Source organism: Hypanus sabinus, chromosome 6 (genome assembly GCF_030144855.1).
Source record: "Hypanus sabinus isolate sHypSab1 chromosome 6, sHypSab1.hap1, whole genome shotgun sequence".
NCBI classification, from domain to species: Eukaryota; Metazoa; Chordata; class Chondrichthyes; order Myliobatiformes; family Dasyatidae; genus Hypanus; species Hypanus sabinus.
In genome coordinates, this window is record NC_082711.1 from 112,421,139 (window position 1) to 112,444,758 (window position 23,620).

At 38.1% G+C, this 23,620-nt stretch overlaps 1 protein-coding gene across 2 annotated transcripts in view; it reads right to left on the reverse strand.

Moving 5' to 3' along the window:
- Positions 1-7,980: 7,980 nt before the first annotated feature.
- The window catches only part of LOC132395761 (GTPase NRas), a 63,641-nt gene continuing 48,001 nt past the window's right edge, over positions 7,981-23,620 (reverse strand). For both annotated transcript variants that reach the window (XM_059972756.1, XM_059972755.1), the window contains exons 5-6: positions 17,313-17,436; positions 7,981-13,007 (exon numbers count right to left, since the gene is read on the reverse strand). In XM_059972756.1, coding sequence (XP_059828739.1) covers positions 17,317-17,436 — 120 coding nt within the window. In that variant the 3' untranslated portion in view covers positions 7,981-13,007; positions 17,313-17,316. The remainder of the gene's footprint in view (positions 13,008-17,312; positions 17,437-23,620) is intronic.

The window sequence follows — 23,620 nt, forward strand, 5'->3', positions numbered from 1 at the left end:
CAAGTAAAGAGTAACCTAGTTAAGATAGACAAGGGTCTGTATAAGTTCCATAAGCAGTCCCCTATAAAAACTGATGCACTGACTGTTGTTCAGGGTAAAGTGAAGGAACTAAAACACCTGGGGACACTCAGAGAGACTGTGGCAACTACTAACTCAGCTATATGGCCAGTAAAAAAGCCCAATGGACCATATCCATTAACAACAAGCTATGACGCCCTTAATACCATGCCAAGATTGCATCCCATAGTGGCAGGCCCTGCAACAATCCTGAATGGCCAGTCTCCAGAACATAAAGTTTTTCCAGTCCCTCCAAGGCCAGACATTACTGTGAATAAGGCAGCGGAGGAACAAAAGGCAATTGAAATTTAGTGTGCAGGAAGAAATGACAGAAGCCAGTTTAGTAAAGAATATGAAGAGATGGAGGCAGAAGAGTCGTGGCAGCACCATGTATTCGGCAGATACTACTGAAGTTGTATCATGGGGTGATGCATCAGGGGAGGCAGAACATATTCATGACCCTCCAGCAAGACTGGTGATGGGCAGGGATGTTGAGAAATTCTGCCACTGTTGTATCACTTGTGCCCAGCCTCATCCTGGTAAGGGCAGAAAGCCACAGCTGGTCGATCAACCACAGCCAAGGGGACCCTGGGAAGATATCCAGCAGGACTTCATGCAGTCCCTACATAAAAGCAGGGGGAAAGCCACTGCCCAGTAACTGTGGATCACTTCACGGGGTGGGTAGAGGCTTTCCCAGCAAGGGACTGCACTGTTGGCACCGCTGAACGGATTCTAGTTCGGGAATTCCTCCCAAGGTGGGGAACCCCAGTTCAGGTGGGTGGGATCGGGGAGCACACTTCACAGGCAAAGTGATTAAGGAAATGTGCTGACTGCTAGGGATTCGACAACAGTTCCACATACCCTGCCATCCTCAGATTTCAGCATTGGTAGAAAGGATGAACCAAACAATCAAGAATGCCTTAGCCAAAGCTATAGCTGAGAATCCGGATGATTGTGTGCAACCCCAAACTGCACATTGGGTGTCAGGGAAGAATTAACCAACTTAGTGTTGAAGGACCAAGCAAAACAACAGCACATTGCTGATCAGAGAGAGCCAGAGGAAAAGGAGATAGTCCTTCCACAGCCCGGTGACCAAGTCACGGTGAAGTTGCTGCCGGAAAGGCCAGGGTTTGCCCCCAGGTGGATAGGACCACATAGTACTGATAACCAATGATACTTGAGTCTGTGTGCAGACTGGGTGAGGCAGCCAGTGGAAACACTGGACTCAGGTTAAAGGATACGACTCAGCCTCCTGGTGCTCCCACAGACAGAGCAGGGGATGAAGTGTACCCAGTAACCATGTAATTACAGAGAGCCCAAGAGAGGAACACCAGCCGGCCATACCAGCCCTGACAACAGCTGATGAAAACACACCCGGGGGAAACGCAAAGGCAGAAGATCCGGAGAGCGTGGCAAAGACACAGAGCATGACGGAAAACTGTGAATGGCATGTTAAAGTGTGATGATGACGGTACTCTGTAATGAAGGCTGGTTGCTGAAGGTATATGATTTGTTTCATAGCACAGAATAGAAAACATATTGGAAAATAGATGGGGAAGGATTTTTAATTTAAAGCAGAGACTGCAAGTTTCACAACTTCGATGGCATTTCAGATTGCACACAGCATCTGAAGGCAGTCACCCCCAGTCTGAATGAGGAGCTGGGCTTTTTCAGCAGTCGGGCCAGTGATCGACTGGGCTGTACGGAAGGGGGTGCCATCGAGGAGAGGTCCTTGCAGACATTGACAGAGACCATCCCAACCCCTTCTTGTACATCGATGAGAGGGCCTGTCGGTGCTCCTGGAAAGTTTCAGTGACCAGAGAATTAAGTGGTGAAGACAAGGAATGTGATTAAGCTGCAAATCTGCCTGCGGGGAAAGAGCCGACAGGCACATGAAAGAAGCTGCTCAAATTAAGACTTGCTCAAGTTTCTGGAACAACCTCTCTGCTTAACATTTGGTAGGTAGTGATTAGAGAATGCTAGGGTAGATATCAGCTCACAAAATTTGGGGGGAATTCTGAGGCAGGGTGATTTTTGCTGCCCTATTTGAGTAGATCCTTCTTGGTCAGCCTTTGCTGGTATAAATTTATTTCTGCCCAGAGGGCCAAGAGGAGGGACTGTTAAAGTGATTTTTGGGTTTGGATTCTTTAGATTTAGCAAATGACTTTGGCTACCAGTCTTCTGTTCCTTGACAATGTATTGTGAATTTAATTTGAAACAGTGCATTCCTAAAAGCTGTGAATCCCTGTCCACAAATGACGCTGGTGACTGTGGGATGGATGCGAATCAAAAGGTGTGAAGAAAGCTTTGTCCATACTTCGTAAATATGGAATTGTCCTTTGTGTTTAGTAAATAAATAACAAGCCCCATGTTGGGCCAGCAGACCTTTGTTCTTTATCAATCTTTTTATTGATTTAAAAACATATATACAAACAAGAGAATTACCTCTAATATATATCTCAATAACGATACATAAAGGTGAAATAAACGTTATCAAAATCATGCATAGTATTAATCTGATATAGAATGTATAATGAGGAAAGATTATGAATTGATAAGAGGAGAATTAAGAGAAAAAAGACTTTGTGAAATTTTTTATATGAAAAAAACACTAATCTATACAAACAAAAACGAAAAGGGAAAAAAAAGGACTGGGCAGTCCAGCCTGAGAGTAAAACCAAGAAAAGAAAAACTTTCTGATCAAATCCAAAACTTAAGAAAAATAACTGGAAGAGAGTCAGTACAAAAATCAATAAATGAAATCATATGAAAGGTCGCCAGATTTCTTAAAATTTAAAGGATGTATCAAATGTCCAACTTCTTATTTTCTCCAAACTTAAACAGGACATAATGGAGGAAAGCCAATAAAAGACAGTAGGTGGATTAGGATCCTATTTCAGTAAAGTTGAAAAGGCTATCACGTGCTGAGCGGAAACAGGAATATATCCTGCTTCTAATAGAATAATCCCAAAAATTGTTGTAAGTAAATTTGGTTGTAAGTCCAGACCCAAGACTTTTGATAAAGTTTTAAAGACATCTTTCCAAAAATTATCCAGCTTTATGCCGCGACACTTTAACACGTGAGTTAAAGTGGCCACCTCAACATTACATCTATCACAAATAGGATTGATATTGGGAAAAATATGGGCTAATTTGTCTTTGTGACATATGTGCCCAATGCACTGCCTTTGACTGTATCGAGGAATGACAGGCACAAATAGATGAAGTATTTACCAAATGAAAAATTTTACTCCATTGATTATCTGAAAGTAACTCCTGAAATTCCAATTCCTAAGCACCTTTAGTTTTATCGTTAGATATTTTTTGTAAATTCAATAATCATTTATAAATTGTAGCTATCAATCCTTTTTGAAGTGGTTTAATCTGAAAAGGGGTATCTATCATATTAGGTGGATAAGCAGAGAGATCATTTGGAAGCAAAATATGTTAAAAAAAATTCCTGATTTGTAAATATCTAAAAAAGTGTGCATTAGATAAATCATACATATCCACTGAGTGAAAGAAATTAAGCAATCCTTTGGTTTTCCAAATTAAAAAAGCCTGATCTTAAATTGATGGTTTAAAAAAAAATAGTTAAGATGGATTTTACTAGAAAGAACAAAATTATTTAACTCAAAAAAAATCTGCAAAACTGAAACCAAATTCTAATGTATGTTTACTAATGGGATTGAGGTCTTGATTACCAATCTTAGAGCAAAAAAGGAAGAGGAGCTCCCAGCAAAGAGGCCAAAGAATACCCCTTCACCAAGTCTTTCTCCAAATCCACCCATAAAGGACAGTCATATATGACTAAATAGTGAATCCAGAAGGTAATATATCGAATATTAATTGCCCAGTAGTACATTCTAAGATTTGGCAAAGCCATACCACTGTCCTGTTTTAATTTCTGCAATAAATGTTCACTCAATCTAGGATTTTTATTATTCCAAATATAAGATGAGATTTTAGTCTATTCTATCAAAAAAGAGTTTAGGAACAAAGGAAGGGACTGCTTGAAACGTATGTAAGAACTTCAGTAGAACTATCACTTTAATAGTATTAATTCGACCAATTAATGATAGCGTCATAGCAGACCATTTAGAAAGTATTTGTTGTGTATAATCAATTAATGGGAGAAAATTATATTTATACAGGTCCTTAATTTTTTAGTAATTTTAATACCAAGATTAGTGATTTTTAGTAATACTAAAAGGTATTTGATTGTATTGATCCAAGTGATTATTCATAGGAAATAACTCACTTTTGTGTAAATTTAATTTATACCCAGAAAAACTACTGAATTCAGAAAATATAGATAGCATAGAAGGAATAGATTTCTTAGGATTTGCTCTTTAATAAAACTTATAAAAGCTGAATCCTCCAGCAATGTAGCATTAAATCTCCACTGGGATGCATTCAGTATATTGTCAGGGAACTTCAATGTTAGTTTTGTGGGCCCATGATCTGACAGCATGATGACATCATATCCACAGTTGGCAACATAGGGCACCAATCGTGTGTCCAGCAAAAAATAATCAATTCTTGAGTATTTATGATTATACATGTGAAAACAAGAAAAATCCCTATCGTAAGGATGCATAAATCTCCAGCTATCAACCAAACCATATTCTAATAAAAAAATTAATACAGGTCGCAGCCTTATTAGGAAGCAACAGATTAGTTAATGACCTATCAATCGAAGGATTAAGACAGCAGTTAAAGTCACCACCCATAATCAACTTGTATTCATTTAAATTCGGCAGTGCAGAAAGTAACTTCTTAAAAAATTCAGGCTATCTATATTAGGTGCATAAACACACACCAGAGCCACCTTCTGACCACATAACAACCCAATAACAATTAAATATCTTCCAATTGAATCAGTAACAGTATTAAAATATATGAGACTTTAGAATTAATAGAAATAGATACCCTCTAATTTTAGTTACTGATTGATGCACCATCAATAACTCTCGGAGACGTGAGTTAAGGTAGGCTTTTATTGGCTGGAAGAAAGCACAAGCAGCAAGCGTTCACCACACAACATCCTGGAGACTGAGGGAGGAGCAGTGCCTCCAAACAGGTATATGTAGTTCACCACACTGATGAAGAGTAAAATTGAGAACCCCTCTAAAATTAAAAAAAAATTTCTTCCTCCCTATGGATGAGTCTCCTGCGCAAAAATATCAGCTTGAAGTGTTTTCATTTCTTAAAGATCTTTCTCTGCCTGATAGGTTGGTTCATGCCGTTCAGATTCCAAGATCTTATATTAATTTTATTAACATCCATATTTAGGCTCTAAGATTTTGTAAAGTAAGTTATTGCGCAGTCGCAGGCCAAACCCACAGGAGAACAAAGCATGGACTCGATCAGAGAGAGAAAAAAAATTCAACATGATTGACAAGAAAACCTCTCAGGACTGCTCAGTCGAAAAACTCCTAAACCCCACCCCTCCCCCAGACCCGAAACCGTCCAATAGGTGGACAGCATGCTACACCACAAAATTATACGTTAACACCACTAAAGTCAAAACAAAAAATACATGAAGTAATAAACAATTTCAAATATTTTGATATGTCTAACAGAGGTTAAAACCTAACAACGGGCATCTTAGATTCATTTAAAATAAGTTAATCGTATGTTCAAAAAGATAAATCCAACCAATATGTTACGACTAGTGCTAGACACAAGTCAAGGAAAAAATAAGTAAATATATGTATATTAAATCCAAAACTATATTGAGTATTGAAGCAAACAACAGTTCTAAATATTTTTATTAAGAAAAGAAAAATGAAAAAGGACAGGCTGAAAAACAAAAGACAAAACAAGATAGAAAGGAGAAAAAATGAAACCCAAAGGGGAAAAAAAAAGGATTAAAAAAAAAACAATAAACCAGCCAAGTCAATATCTGGATACACATAAAACATGGACCACACTTTCATCGATCTAGCTACAGACTCCCTTACCAACGATTCCCAGCTAAGGATTAACTATTCAAGTTGCTTGCAACACGGGCTTGAACTCCTTTATAAATTTCCAACCCTCTTCTGGGGAGTCAATCCATTTTGGGCGACCATTGGGTGGAAAAATTCTCAGACAAACCGGATAGTGCAAAGAGGGACGACAGTTATTCTTATAAAGTTCAGCCATCACTTCCCGATATTCAGCATTGAGCTCTGGGGTAAAATCTTCAACTATATGAATCCCGTTATAAATTGGCTTCCCCCACTTCCTCGCATCACAGAGGATTGCTTCTTTAGTTGTAAAGTAATGCAAACATAAGATCACAGGGCGAGGTTTCATCTCAGCTGAAGGCTTTGGTGAGCTTTATCATCAGAGGAGCTAAAGAGTGAGAATAGTATGTTCATAAAAAACTTTAATGGCTAATCAGTTTCCGTGTTTTCAGACAGACCCAGTATGTGTAAATTCATCCTGCTTTCCAGATCAATCGTTTTCTTCTTAATTCTTTATATTTCCTAAGTAATCTCATCTATTTCATATCACTGTATGCACAGCCTACAAACATGGCGGAGAAGCAACCGGAAATATGATCTACCAAGCGGACCAATCACAGTTGTAGCCTTCTGTGGCGCCACGTCACCCTACTACGTAGGGTACGTGACACCTACGGCCTATAAATCAGACATACTTTATTGATCCCGAGGGAAATTGGGTAAATCAGCCCTTACTGTCCACTTCCAGGTTTGCCACCTAATCTAAATGGTCACTCTCTCTTCCCCAACCCACTGAGATAAACTAATTTTCAATCAAAATCCAAGATGAAACCACAATGTATGGTTGCTAGGGAACCCACTGTTCATCAATTCCCATAATAGATAACCTGCTGTGCTATCTCTATCAAATCATGTTTTATACTGTATTTTCAGGCACCTGGATTTCACTTTATAGCCAGAATTGCACAAAAATTGTTCTTTAATTACATAAAAATTTTACTTTTAAGTCTACAGCAGACTTTAAAGAACAAATGTGCTGTAACTGTGCATCTAACACTTTCTATTCTAAGGGAAGTTGTCGAGCTATACAACGCAGGAAAAAGGTGCTTTGTCAGTCAGCATCTGTGGAAAAAAGTACAGTTGACATTTTGGACCGAAACACTTCAGCAGGACTAGGTGAAGTTTATAGCAGTCAAATAAAACACCAATCCTCATATTTTTGGGATATAACAAAAAATTCGAGCGAACAAAGGAAATTTATGCAGTCATGGGGAGAACTACATGGTCAGCATTGGAAATCAGACTGAACCCCAGTTGCTGCTGTTGTGAGCAGCAATTCTACATTTCTGTTATTGTGCCTGCCAGTAAGTACTGGACCTTGCTGACCAAATTCAAAACTTCACTCTGATAAAGTTGCAATGCTTAGGCTATCTTATAACCAGCGTAGAGCATGATGATTGATTTATACAACATATTAGAAGATTATAAAAATAAACAGTAAGGTATTTATCTAGTACAATACTGTACAAAAGTCTTAGGCACCCTAGATTTTGATATATGCTTTCCACATGGAATGTCATCCATAGAGTCCTGATCTCAACATCATTGAGGCTGTCTGGGATTACCTGGAGAGACAGCCAAAGTCTGCAGAAGAGCTGTGTCAAGTTCTCCAAGATGCTTGGAACAATCTACCAGCCAATTTTCTTACAAAACTGCATGATAGTGTACCCAAGAGAATTGATGCAGTTTTAAAGCCAAAGGGTAGCCACACCAATTATCGATTTGATTTAGTTTTTTTACATTTTACAGTTCTTTGTAGTAAATTTATTGATATTTAGAAACTGCTCATTTCATTTTTAAAAGCATCTTCCCTTTACAGGATTTTTTTTTTTTACACGTGTCAAAGACTTGCACAATACTATATATTTAAGTAAATGAACAAACTGATATAGAAGTACAGACTACCAACTACAGAGAAAAAAGTCATTTTATTGTTTCACTGCATTGAATACACAAAATGGCTCATGGCGAATGTTCCTGCATTCAGGAGAAACATAAGACCGTGGAGAAAGAGGATCACCAGTGTTTGTTTGTTCCTTTGTCCCAGAGGTCACAAATTTCTTTCATGTACAGAACATTTCTGTTTTAAAATAATTTTATTTACAGAAAAGGCCAACACTGGGGGAAAAAAGCAGTTAGTTGTAACATGCATAAAATGTACTTTCAGCCAGCCATTTTCACATTTTGCAAACCAGTACAAGACACACACGAGTTATTAAAAAGTAAAAGGATATAGTATTTACATTGTTAAAGGATACACACAATTATTTCCTTTCATCACTCAGAATATTGTTAAATCTGAAAACCCTGAGTGCACAAAATAAAAAGATTAGAAACATTTATTTTTTATATCATTATTAAATGTAATTTTGAGAGGCGCAGAAGCAGAGAATGGTGAAGAATCTCAAAAACACTTAAAAGATCCTCATCTAGGCAGAGCTTTCAAAAGTACAAGAAGAATTAAGCAAATTAATAATAAAATCTGGATCAATAATGTGCTCAATTCCAGTAATCCAAATCTTAATGGCATTTCTTCACTGGAAACTGATATTCAGAGTTTTTGATAATTTATTGGGTCTTAAAAAAGCTGATGCTTTATTCTATCTCTAATTTTAAAGAGTTCCATTCTGCCCATGTGATGGAATATCCACCATTATTTATGTTACTTACACAGGTTATTGGCGATCGGAGGAAAGCTATTAGTGCAAGGTTTGTTTAAAGGTTTAACAATGGGAGTGAGCTTTATTAACTTGCTAAGTAGTATCCAAACATTGCTCAATAATCATGAATATAGCATTGCATCAGGTTCCTAGTACCAACTTTGTTTAGTACGTTTCTGAATGGATTTGAAAACATGCTGTTAAATTTACAGAATACATTCCTTCAGAATTGCTATGCATACTGCATAGTTCCTCACACTGCAGTCACCTTGGAGAGCTGTAATTCAAATTATGATTTAAAGCTATAATGTGCACTTTGAGCATTTCCAAATAAGCAAAAGTTTAGTGTAAAAACAAGAGAAACACTATGTTACAGTATGTTTTCATCAGTGAATCAATATTTATCCAAATCTCTTAAAAATACTGAACATGCTCACTTGGAGCAAGGCATCACAGAAATATATGCCTTCAACCAAGAAAATACCAATACAAACTAAGTTTCTGGGACATGCTCAGAAGAACCAAGAAAAGCATTTCTATTATGCACAAGCTAGAGAGAGACAGCATCTTTTTTTTTTAAGAAGAGATTTTAGAATGGTGGACAATTCAACACCAAACATGATTGAATGAATGTAGCAAAGTAGTAACAAACTTGTCAATGCAAGCATCTCTATTTTATCAAAATATATTAAACTCAAGCCCAGGATGGAGAAGATTACAAATAAACAATTGAGAAAATAGTGTCTCTCTGCAGACTGTACAATGACTTCCTATACAATATAATAGGGAATATAGAGCAAGGAAAAACTTACAACTTTTCAATTATACTTTGATTAAATTTAATATTTTTACATATAGAAAATTTGTTATGAATTTCAGAGTACAAAAAAGATTTAAGGAGATGTGACAACATTATTGGCAGAAAACATCAGCTTCATCTGCAAAGGATGTTCAGTCTCAGCTCCTGCAAACTGAAGCAAAAAAAAATGCTGCCTCTCAGAATCTCAACACCATTGAAGTCAATGGTTGTCAGTCTGTCCGAAATAACAGCATATGTTTTGATACATGCTAAACACAACCCTTGCCATTATATGTATGCTAATAGTTTAATTACATCAGAAAAGGTCATCAGGCTCAAGAGATCAACTTGGATCACTGAACATAATTGGAAACACATGTCAACATTAAATACAATCACAACCGCATACAATACCACAAAGGTTACAAACAGAAAAATTCAAAATTGTTTTCAAGTAAACCGATGCAGTTTAAAAAAAACTAATGTCTGATTTGCTAGCTTCCAGAGGCTACATGACACAGCATTTTATGGAACACAGAACATTTGTTAAGGTTTGATCTGATTACCTGAAATATCAAGTCAGTTTCTCTTTCCACAGAGGCTGCCTGACCTCCTGAGTGCTTAAAGCACTTTCTGCTTTTATTTTTGAATTTTTGTATTTGTATGGGAGGTTCTGAGCAGATTATTCAGTTTTCACTATTTTGATGTCTTGATTCTGCTAATGTTAAACGAGCCCACCTGTAACATCAACTGGGAATAATAATAAACAAAACTAGCCTGCAACTTCTGCTTCAATGGTCTTAATAAAAAATTTAGCCACACTTAAAAATAAGTTAATGATGGCTTTGAGGTATTGGTGGCCCTATGGAATTAGTTGCTAAAATAACCCTGATCTCATTTGAATGGCAAGGTGAACTGTCTATGCCTACTTATGTTCTTTCCCTAATGGATAAACGATTGTGTTAAGTCAATCAATAATACAATGATTTTGACATTAGCTATAGATCTAGTGGTCAAAGCTTCCAGTTCCAAACTTTAACATGAAACTGGTATTTTCAAATTATCACCCGTATGATTACTCAGAATAAGAACATGAAAACCATTTGCCCCAGTCTGTTCAACAGAAGACCACAGTTACTGAATATCCTGGAACAGTACGTAGCACATGGCAGAGAAAGAGACTAAATACTGTCAAGATGTATCTGAACAAGCTGTCACTTCTAAACTGTAAATAGATGGAAAATATATCAACTAGAAGAGACAAAAACAGCTAGGACTGCTAGTAAATCAAACATCTTTTTAAGCCTATATTAAGACTCGGGGTATTATAATTAAAGAAATATTGTCAGAGCTCGAAATGTGATTAGGCAATAATGTTCATTGCAAAATCAGATTAAGTCTTTTTCAGGTGAAAGACTAACAGTGGTTATCAGAATATGTCACATTGAAAAACATGTTTAACTTGATATTATTTACCCCCAAAAAACTGAATAACAAACAAGAGTTGAATGGCCTACTTCTGTCCCTTTCCTACCAGGTACAGGTGCCTCTACAGGCCACAAGCTGAACAATAAACACTACCGGCCCTCCTGACCTAGAGGTCATGATAAATGAACTCATACAGGCAGTAGACAGTAGCCTATAAAACAAAGCAATACCTGCTGTAAACTAAAGATCACAATATAACGAATATTAAATTTAGTCTAAAATGAAATTATTATTAAGGCGGGAACTGTGAAAAACCTGCAATGCCTGTGCAGAGCCGAGTATGGCAGAACATTATGAACAAGATATCAGACAGCGTGCATCTCTGCTATTTGATATTGCACATCGTTGTTAACAAACAAGTGATTTCCTGATTCAAACATGCCTTATTCTTGGAAATATTGCAGAATTGTTCAGTTTTTGAATTAGTAATGTGGCATTTGATTACATCAAATATCCAAGTTACACTGAAATATCTTAAAAAAAATTCCAAGTACTAAAGCTGTGTTTTCAAAGAAACAGTGTTCCCACCAATAAACATTTAAGGTATTACTTTTATGGCCACAAAGCAGAACTTAGGAAAAATTTAGATCTAAACCATGTTAAAGATTCCCTCTCCCTCCCCCACTACACACACACACAAAGAAAAGCCCAAGGATTGAATTATTCTTATATAAAAAAGTTATTTACTGCTTAGAAATAAGTAGTGACTGGCTAGTGTTTCTAGCAAATTTGTTCTACATTTCCACCCACCTTACAACTGTCATTGAACCACATCCCCAAACAGTCTGCCAATAATGTTGCTTATCTTTGCTGAAACAATTGATGAACATTCCTTAATATAGTGCGACAAGGAGGAAAATAAAGCACACATGGCCCTCCTTCCTTGCCTATTAATGCCCATAAGCAACTTCAGCCAAGTACCTTGCAGTGAAAGTGAGTGTTAAAACTGGAAAGGGTTGACCCTTCACAACAAATCTGATTTGAATCACAGACAGCTCAAGATTACCACAGTCATAAAATTATTCCAAAAGAAAACAAATTTTTTTTGTACTTTTGACAACATAAATTTAGAACCATGATAACTGACTGAGGGCACTACTGAATCTTCTATTTTAATGCATGCCAGTCTTGCTAAGGCAAGATATTCTATGATTAAGCAGGGACATTGCAGAGAAGTTAAGAAGAAAGCAATTCTGCAGAAACATTGTATCTAGTTCTTGAAGCAGGATGGTGGACACACAACCTAGTCTTCATCAGGGCTACAATAATTTAGCAATGGAGGCAGTTAAATATAAAGAATACACTCCTCATACCAAGTGTGGTACAACCACTTTGTGACTTTCTTGCACAGGTTAAAATAGTCAAATCGATTCATCTGCTATAATAGGTAATTGTGGCTACAATTTAACAGGATTGCATTTGCTGGTATCACAGCTGCAATGCTTTACTACCTTGAGTGTCCCTTTTAATACTTGGTGCTCATACTCATATGAATTATGAATACAGATCTCATCACACTGATGGTATTCCAAACTTGCAGGTCAAACAAACTGAATGAAAATTTGTTTATACATCTGGAATCTGTTTGACAAAAGTAGGTAGTCCTAGTAAGCACAGGGGTTCAAAACAGCTAAAATATTTGTTACAGTAAACAGGCACTTTATATTAAAAAAATCAGTTTGCACTCAGACTAGTCTGTACCACAGTCTGATAACACACCTGCAATATGACTTTGTTAGTGTACTATAAAATTAATTCCGGTACATTTAGTGTAATGCACAGAAAGAGAATGAGCAAACAGTGCACCTGTACCTAGTAAATCTATTGTACATCACAACAGTTCTTTTATATATATATATATATATATATAGATATATATAAAGGGTCAGGTGGGGTCAGGAATTTTACACCAAAGAATGTTGGTCTTTTTTTTTCCATTTTTGCCCCGGTTTGTATATTTTACAGATCACATAGAAGGCATCCAATAACCTACAGGAGAAACAAAAACAATTGTTAGAACAGTCACACATTCTGCAACCTGATATTATAATGAGACATTCTGAAATACAGTTCAGACATTCTGCAACTCCAGTGGATATTTCACGCCTTCATTTCCTTAAAACATTAAATCTCTACATTTTTGCTGGCAGACCCACAGAACGCTGCCACTTGAAGATGCTGTGAATCAGAGGTCAGCAATCCGAGTTTGATTTCCTTTAACCTTTTTAAGGATTACCAGGGCTATTCTTTAGCAGTGACCAAAAATCACCCCAATCCTCTTGTACAAAAGGAATGAAAAAATAAACATATTCAAAACAAGTGGACTCATTGAAAATTCAACTAAAACTCAAATAAGCTTGGGCTCATTTTCAAATTGGAACAGCCAGGCACAATGAAAAGATTTCAATTCACATTATAATCCATTTGGTGTACTCTATACCAGATATTGTAGCTTTAGTGAACTAAAAAGTGGTCACTGTGAATAGATTTTAAGGCAAATTTGATTTCTAGATTTAAACAGAGAGAGAACAAATCAAATAAAAGAACAAAACTAGTTTTAATGCTGTTGACAGGAAGACAACAATCTCATAACTCTTACTCAATGTCATCTTCAGCACCCATTTATGCTAATCACACACTATTCCCATTTTAAATCCCATTGACTCCCAAAATTTACTACTCATCTACACGAGAGATGATTAGTCGAGGCCAATTATCCTACCAACCAACTGGTATTACAATGTGGAGGGAAACCATCATCACCACCAACCCTGTCTAGTGGCACAAAGAAAACACAGTTTCTGGTGGTGTAAGGAATTGTGTGTCTGTGCCAGCAAACAAAGATACTATAGAAAAGTACCTAAAAAGTGAGATCAGGTATCAGTCATGGAATGACTGACCTTGTACCAAGAAGTATTAAGGATGAAAGAATTTTCAAAACGCCTTAAAAATTTCTCAATAGACACACGACCAAGGTGAAAACATGAGTACAAATGGTGACAAATATTAGAATGAATAGTAAACTATGAAACAAGAGAGAATGGATCAAAAAAGTGGGAAATATGTCCCAGCGTTGGAACCACATTTAAATAGTTCTGGAAAAGAAATTGGAAGTACAAAGTAAAAATGTGAATTGCAACTTATGGGTTTATAATTCTAATAGAGAAGCTGCAAAATAAATATATTAATGAACTAGAAGAAAAGGACAACAACACAGCTGTGATGCATTTAGGTAAGGAGAAAAGGGTTGATATATTACTTGTAAAACAAGTGCATTAACAGGCTGAAGGCTTTGAGGTAATAGATACATGCATTCTGGAAGATATTTTACCAATTTACCTTGAACTCCTCTAGAACTAAGCAGTACTGGCACACCTGAAGGATGTGTGCTTAGCCCACTGCTCAACTCACTCTACACCCACGATTGTATGGCCAGGCACAGCTCGAACACCATCCACACACAACGACTTGCCAACAACACAACTATTAATGACAGAATTTCAGATGGTGTACAAAGCAAGATAGTTCAGCTGGTTGAGTGGTGTTGCAGCAACAACCTTGCATTTAACGGTAGGTAAGACCAAAGAATTGATTGTAGACTTCAGAAAAGGAAAGTCGAGGGAACACACACCAGTCCTCATCAAGAGATCAGAGTGGAAAGGTGAACAGTTTCAAGTTCCTGGGTGACAACATCTCTGAAAATCTATCCTAGGCCCAACTTATTGATGAAATTACAAAGGAGGCATGATAGTGGCTATATTTCATTAGGAGTTTGAGAAGAATTGGTATGTCAAAGATGCACCGATTTCTACAGATGTAACCTGGAGAGTATTCTGATATGGAGGGGTCACTGCATAGGATCAGAAAAAACTGCAGAAACTGTAAATCTGGACAACTCTAAAATGGCCACCAGCCTCCCCAGCATCCTGGACACCTTCAAAAGGCAATGCCTCATAACAGTACCATCCATCATTAAGAGCCCGCATCACCCAGGGCCAGCCCTCTTCTCATTAATATCATCAAGAATGTGCAATGCCCTGGTTAACATCTTTACTGTTATGCTGTACCTATTTCATTTAGCAGTTCTGTAAGAGCAGTCTGTTCTGCTTTCAGCCTGTTTGGGTTAATGTTGAAGATAAGGGATGATGAGGAATACGTGCTGTCCAACTAGGATGTCGGAACTGCGGGGAGGGACACTGAGGATTGTCTTGGGTTTTGGTTCGGCAGGAGTTGAAGGGAGAAGACACTGGCGAGAACTGGTTATAGGATATGACCCAGTGGGAGACCTGTTTGTTCAAGATGGATTGCAGCGATGTTCGGAAGGTGGTGTGAGCTTTCATGCAGACCAAGGGCAGAGCACATGAGTGACTAAGAAGTTCAAGATGAGCTCCAACTTGAGCACACTTGACTGCTCAATTACAATGGGAAATTTGTTTTCCTTTATTAACTCTTAGGATTCATAAATATAATTCTTTTAATGGTATGCAGTGCGCTGTGTTATTTCGTGGCACTGATTTAAAACAGGGTCGCAAATTACACAGCATCCTCGCACACCAGGGTTTGGGGTGGGACAGCAATCTCAATCTCACGAGTTTGGCTGGACCAGAGAGTGTCTTCCCTAGACTTACGTAGCTGAGGAAACCATGGGGTTCACAGAAAAGAAACTCAACATTTCAGGAACAGCTTGTTCCCCTCCACCATCAGATTTCTGAATGGACAATGTTCCCATGAACACTACCTCAGTAATACCCACTTTTCTTTTTGCATTACTTATTTAATTGGATTTAACTTTTTATACATACTAATTGCAATCATAGCTTTTATTATGTCCAAAATACTACAAAACATATGCTAGTGATGCATGTCCTTTTCTCACTGTTACCATCAGGTAGGAGGCACAGAAACCTGAAGGCACACACTCAGCGATTCAGTAACAGCTTCTTCCCCACTATCATCTGATTCCCTTGAACACTACCTTACTTTTTTAATATACATTATGTCTGTTTTAGCATGATTTTTAATCTATTCAATATACATATACTATAATTTATTTATTATTATTTCTTTTTTCTTCTATATTATCATGTATTGCATTGAACTGCTGCTAAGTTAACAAATTTCACACACATGCCGGTGATAATAAAGAACAAAGAATAAACCTGATTCTGATATTAAACCTGATTCTGAGTTAAAAGGGATGTAGAAATATTGGAGAAAATACAAAAGATTTATCAAGATAATAACAGAATTGAAACAGAATACCAATCAGGAAAGAATGGAAAACTTGGAGAGGGTGCAGAAGAGAATTATAAGGATGCTGCCTGGACTAGAGGGCTGGAGTCATAGGGAGAGGTTGGCTACACAGAATCTTTATTCTTTGTAGTGTAGGAACATAACTGATGGCCTCATAGAGGTTTATAAAATCATGAGGGTTACAGATAAGATGCATCGTTGTAGTCTTTTACCAGATTTGAGGATTCCAGAGCTATAGGATAGTGATACAAGAGGAGAGATTTAAGAGAGACCTGAGAGGTATCTCAGAGGGTAATGAGTACTTGGAATCTGTAACCAGATGAAGTGGTCAAGAGGGTAAATTACAAAATTTAAGAGGCATTTGGATAGGTAAATGAAGGGTAGGGCTTTGGGCCAAATGTGAACCAGGACCAGAAGAGAGGATGCTGTGGTTGCAACGGACCACGGGGGCCAAAGGGCCTATTTCCATGCTGTATTACTTACCACTTAAGAGAAAATGAGGAAATGATATCAAGAAGGATATGTAATATGGCTAGTGAGGAGATTCATGTCTCTGAATTTATACAAGTACTTTTTTTTCTCTTTCCCTTCCTTTTTCATTTCATAATGTGTGCTAAAAGAATTGTTTTCCTTGAACGTGTTCCAGTTACAATGAAATATCAGTGAGTTAAGAGACATCAAAAGCTTGTGATGTAGATTAACCTGCTTAATAGTCTGGTGTCTTCTGTTCTTATGTCACATCACAAAAATGATCAGGCAGTGTTAGAATTGCATATAAAAGAAAATATTTACTTGTCTTCACAGAATTCAAGCTGTTCCTGAAGTGCATGCTATAAACATGTAACTGATGTGAATTGAAGGGTAGTTCATCTAAGTCAATTTAGTTTGCTAATATACAAATGACCCATATTCAACTAAAGATAAACCTGCCACTTGGTTGCAGGCATAGAAACAGATTTTCTGAGCATGGATTATATTCCATCGTCCTGGCTGAATAGAACTAAGTTTAAAAAAAAACACACACACAAAAATAATACCTACCTAATTACATAATGATGCATTTTAACCCCAAGCAACCTTGGTTTCTATCATCTTGACTGTTGAGTTTTATCATTCTGTATTGCCGAATCTCTCGTACCAGTGTGTAAAATGCATCTTCAACTCCCTTTAATTCAAATACAACATTCTGTTAATTGCTTGATAGAGAACAGATATATTCAAATATAGTCATCAGTAATAGACTTCTATTAACATTTAAAAACAAGAGTATACAAATATATACATATATCTGTAGTCTATGTATTACTTTTAGAGATTCTTAACAATAAAACCATACAAATATTAATATTTTGACTACAGTGGCTCTTTTATAACAGTGCTTGCCTATTGCATCTTAGGCCATAGTAGTGCAAAATCATATTGGTATGTAGATAATTATATTTTACAACATACCAAAATATAATTAAGTCTTATCATTTTACAACTTCAACATTAGTTTTATATCTTCTGTAAGGGTAAGCTCTAAACAGATCTTTCAAACTCCAACAAACTGGCGAGTCTTATTCCACCAAGCACTTTGTTAAATAACCTCAGCTGAGCCTTCCCTAATATCTCTGGTAGTAAACTCATTTAAGATCAGACAGCTTGTAAAATTAGTCAAATATTATGTACCAGTTACATTAAATTCAACTAAAAAATGAAATATGTAGTTGTTAAATGCACTATTTCAACCAGACATGTTCAGTGAGTACACTACATCTTACAATAAGATGTTGGGATATTGAGTATATAGATCCAAACACCAAGAAAAGTTAACCGATATTCTTTCCGCTCACAGCCATCCAAAAAAGGGATGACGATTAAGACTAGAAACCAGACTTGAACTCGTTGTTTACAATGGAGAGCTGTAATCTATAGCCTCCTTTACAACCCCAAGACATTGTCTGTCTACAGCAGGCACTTCACAGAACTGCAGAAATACCATAATATGTTTCAGCAAAAGCATCAAAATCTACTGGTAAGATAAATTAACAAACATTAAAAAGCCTTTCCCAGGCCAACCTTGAAGAAATTACACTCATTTTGCTTTAATGGCAGGCCATATGATCTACATGCCAAGTACCTGACTCCCAAAACAGACACTATTCTATGCTCCATTGCCAAATTACAGAGGAAATGATTGCATCAAGCTCTCTTGAAAAAGAGTAATATCCAACTGACTTGTGGAAATCTCTGGCCGATGTATGCTCAAAATGGAGCAGCAGCATTTGGCTAGGTGTTGAGCCCATCCACTGCAAGTGCACAGAAGCTGGCTGTACATCGTGCAAGGAACACATCAACTGGAAAACTACACACCTGCTCCACTGTGGAGTTTCGAAATCAAATACTAGCCTCATCGGCCACAATGACTTGGACAACTAGAGATGCTGGGGCTACCGAGATGAACTACAACCACTGGAATCTTCAGAATCCATTTTACTTGGACTGGTTTACTGGATTTAGTTGCATGGACAGTTCACAGAGGACTGCATTAGAAAAGATGTATTTTCAGTACTAATAGGAAATAAAACTTGGTCGAATCAAATGTGCCTTCAATAAAGAGTGGGCACAATAGCATTTCATAATGTCAACAACTATATTTTGTACTGGAGTAGATGACTTCAGTTCCTCAAAATACATCTAGCTTTAAAGATAAGGAAGTCAAATTTTGGTTGAGGAAGGGTCATCTCTGAACACTACCTAGTGATCAAATATGAGTTATTGTGGACACAAGAAATAGATGCTGGAAACCCAGAGAAACTAACACACACACACAAAATGCTGAAAGAACTCAGCAGGTCAGGTAGTATCTATAGAGGAATAAACAGTCAACATTTTAGGCGAGACCCTTTATCAGGACACTTGCGGGTGCAAGAACTATATGCAATTAATCCATTAACATTTAAAAACTCCCAACAAATTTGCTCTCTTCAGTTATCAGGTGTCACTGGATTATTGCCCACCCTGTTTCCCATGAGCTCAATGCGAGAGACACATGTAGGCTAGAGCTTTTAGGGCAGGATATCTCTTTCCAGAAAAGTACATTAGTTTAAAAAAAGGTCTTTATAACAAACTTCATTTAACTACAAGAGGTCAGCACCTACCAGGGAGGAGGAAGACAACTGAGGTGGGGGAGGGTGGGGGGAATGGACAAATAGCATCTTACTGGAATACCAAGTTCACAAATGGCCAGACAAGTATCAGTTTGCACTGTTTCTACAAACCCCATTTCCAGAAAAGTTGGGATATTTTCCAAAATGCAAAAAAAAATCTGTGATATGTTAATTCACGTGAACCTTTATTTAACTGACAAAAGTACAAAGAAAAGATTTTCAATAGTTTTACTGACCAACTTAATTGTATTTTGTAAATATACACAAATTTAGAATTTGATGGCTGCAAGACACTCAACAAACGTTGGGACAGAGGCATGTTTACCATTGTGTTACATCACCTTTCCTTTTAATAACACTTTTTAATCGTTTTGGAACCGAGGACAATAATTGTAGTAGATTTGCAATTGGAAATTTTGTCCATTCTTGCTTGATATAAGACTTCAGCAGCTCAACAGTCCGTGGTCTCCGTTGTCTGATTCTCCTCTTCATGATGCACCATACATTTTCAATAGGAGATAGGTCTGGACTGGCAGCAGGCCAATCAAACACACACACTCTGTGTCTACAAAGCCAGGCTGTTGTAGCCCTTGCAGAATGTGGTCTGGCATTGTCCTGCTGAAATAAGCATGGACGTTCTGGGAAGAGACGTCGCCTTGATGGCAACATATGTCTCTCTAAAATCCTAATATATGTCTCAGAGTCAATGGTACCTTCACATACATGCAACTCACCCATGTCGTGGGCACTGATGCACCCCCATACCATCACAGGTGCTGGCTTTTGCACCTTTCGCTGATAACAATCAGGATGGTCGTTTTCAGCTTTGGCACGGAGAACTCGACGCCCGTTTTTTCCTGAAAACTAGCCGAAATGTGGACTCATCTGACCACAGCAAACAGTTTCACAGTCTTTCGGTCCATCTGAGATGAGCTCGAGCCCAGAGAACTCGCCGGCGTTTCTGCATAGAGTTGATGTATGGCTTCCTCCTTGCGTAATACAGTTTCAAGTTGCATTTCTGGATGCAGTGACGGATTGTGTTAAGTGACAATGGTTTTCCGAAGTACTCCTGAGACCAGGTGGCTATAATTGTCACAGTAGCATGACGGTTTCTTAGGCAGTGCCGCCTGAGGGCTCGAAGATCACGCGCATTCAAGTGGTTTCCGACCTTGCCCTTTACGCACTGAGATGTCTCTGAATTCTCTGAATCTTTTCACAATATTATGTACTATAGATGTTATAAAAACCTAAATTCTCTGCAATCTTTTTTTGGGAAATGTTCCCTTTGAACTGACTAACAATTCTCTCACGATTCTTGTACATCAATGAAGGCAAGCATGCAGATACAGCGGGCAGTGAAGAAAGCTATTGGCATGCTGGCTTTTATAACAAGAGGAATTGACTATAGGAGTAAAGAGGTCCTTCTGCAGCTGTACAGGGCCCTGGTGAGACCACACCTGGAGTATTGTGTGCAGTTTTGGTTTCCAAATTTGAGGAAGGACATTCTTGCTTTTGAGGGAGTGCAGCGTAGGTTCACAAGGTGAATTCCCGGAATGGCGGGACTGTCATATGTTAAAAGATTGGAGTAACAGGGCTTGTATACACTGGAATTTAGAAGGATGAGAGGGGATCTGATTGAAACATATAAGATTATTAAAGGATTGGACACACTGGAGGCAGGAAGCATGTTGCGGCTGATGGGTGAGTCCAGAACTTGAGGCCACAGTTTAAGAATAAGGGGTAGGCCATTTAGAACAGAGATGCGGAAAAACTTTTTCACCCAGAGTGTGGTGGATATGTGGATGCTCTGCCCCAGAAGGCAGTGGAGGCCAAGTCTCTGGATGCATTCAAGAGAGAGTTAGATAGAACTCTTATAGATATGTCAAGGGATATGGGGAGAGGGCAGGAACGGGGTACTGATTGTGTATGATCAGCCATGAACACAGTGAATGGCGGTGCTGGCTAGGAGGGCCGAAAGGCCTACTCCTGCACCTACTGTCTATTGTCTATTGAATTTTGGCACAAAGGGGTGAGCCACGACCCGTCCTTGCTTGCAAAGACTGAGCCTTTGATGGATGCTACTTTTATACCCAGTCATGAAACCTCACCTGCTACCAATTAGCTTGCTTAATGTGGAGTCTTCCAAGCCGGTGTTACTTGAATATTTTGTGCACTTTTCAATCTTATTTTAACTCTGTCCCAACTTTTGTTGAGTGTGTTGCTGCCATCAAATTCTAAATTTGTGTATATTTACAAAATACAATTAAGTTGGTCAGTAAAACTATTGAAAATCTTTTCTTTGTACTTTTGTCAGTTAAATAAAGGTTCACATGAATTAACATATCACAGATTTTTGTTTTTATTGCATTTTGGAAAATATCCCAACTTTTCTGGAAATGGGGTTTGTACAAATCTAATAAAATGACATTCCAGGCATGTACAAACTTACCCAGTGCACAGGCTGCACCAGCAGGTTTGTCCAGTAATAACTTGGTATTGGAGATGTCTAGTATAGAAACTAATGATTGAGAAACTTTAATGCATTGAAATATAAAGATGCTATCAATAACTAGAAGATGTAGTTTCGTGTTTTTGGGCTCTTTCAACACTAGCTTTAGAAATGAACAAGAGCAAATTCCAGAGTAAAGGTAGGTAAGGAATTAGTTTTGAAATTTTGGCAATTCAAAACTCTACTTGAACTATCTTCAAATGACATCTTCATCCCATAAGTAGTTGATTCATAGAAATGTACAACACACAAAATAGCTCTCAATCAGCTGTGCCTGTGCTGTTGAACAATTATTTTTGTTACACCCATGTCCCAACTTCTGATGACATTACTGGGGCTCATCCAGATAAAAAATATATGTAGGATTCTGCCTTCAGCACTCTTTCAGCTGCAGAGTTCCAATCCCCACTACTTTTGGGTGATCCCCACCCCTCCCCAACTCAATTTCCCTCAGCACTTCCTATTAACTAAATTAACTTGATGTCCCCTAGTTATTGATCTTTCTGCTCAAGTAATAGGTCAAAAGACCATAAGATATAGCAGCAGAATTAGGTTATTCAGCCCATCACTGCCATTCCATAATGGCTGATTTGTTTTCCTCTCAACCCATTCTCCTGCTTTCTCCCAGTAACCAATGATGCACTAATCAAGAATCTAACAACCTCTGCCTTAAATATACCGAATGACTTGGCCAGCAGTTGCCTGTGGCAATAAATTCCATAGATTCATTACCCGGCTAAAGAAATTCTCCTCATCTCTGTTCTGAGTGGATATCCCCCATTCTGAGATTATCCCCTCTGGTCCTAGACTCCACCCACAACCACTCTATCTAGGCCTTTCAATATTCAATAGGTTTCAATGAGATCCACACTCATTCAACTAAATACCAGCAAGTACAGGCCCAGAGCCATTACATGCTCATGTTAACACTTCCATTCCAGGCATCATTCTCGGGAATCTCCTCTGGACCCTCTCCACTGCCAGCATTTCCTTTCTTAGATAAGGGGCCCAAAACTCCACTCAATACTCCAAGTGTGATCTGACTATTTCATTATAAATCAGACGCACCGCAGAGGCTCAGAGGAAACGCGTTGTGCGCAAGGCTTGAACTACCTCCACTTCCACTGCAGCACCTACCCTCATGTGTCCCACATGTGGGCGAGCTTTCAGGGCCCGGATTGGCCTCACCAGTCACCTCCGGACCCACAGTCACAAACCCTCCACTGGACAGAAGAAGTGGTCGTCTTCGACTCCGAAGGACGAACAACAATAAAGCCTCAGATTTACATCCCTGCTTTTGTATTCTAGCCCTCCTGAAATGAATGCATTCCTTACCATCAATCCCTGTGGCACACCACTAATCACTGACAGCCAATGAGAAAAGACCCCCTCCCCCCCCACTCTGCCTCCTGCTTTGTCGGCCAATCTTCTATCCATACTAGTCTCTTTCCTGTAATACCGTGGGTTCTTACCTTATTCAGAAACCTCATGTGCAGCACCTTGTCAAAGACATTCTGAAAATCCAAATAGGCAACATCCATTGACTTTCCTTTGTCTATACTGCATGTTATTTCCACAAAGAATTCCAACAGATTTATCAGACAAGATTTCACACTTAGAAAACCATGCTGATTCGGCCTATTTATCACATGCCTTCTAGGACTGTGAAACCTCATCCTTTTTTTAAA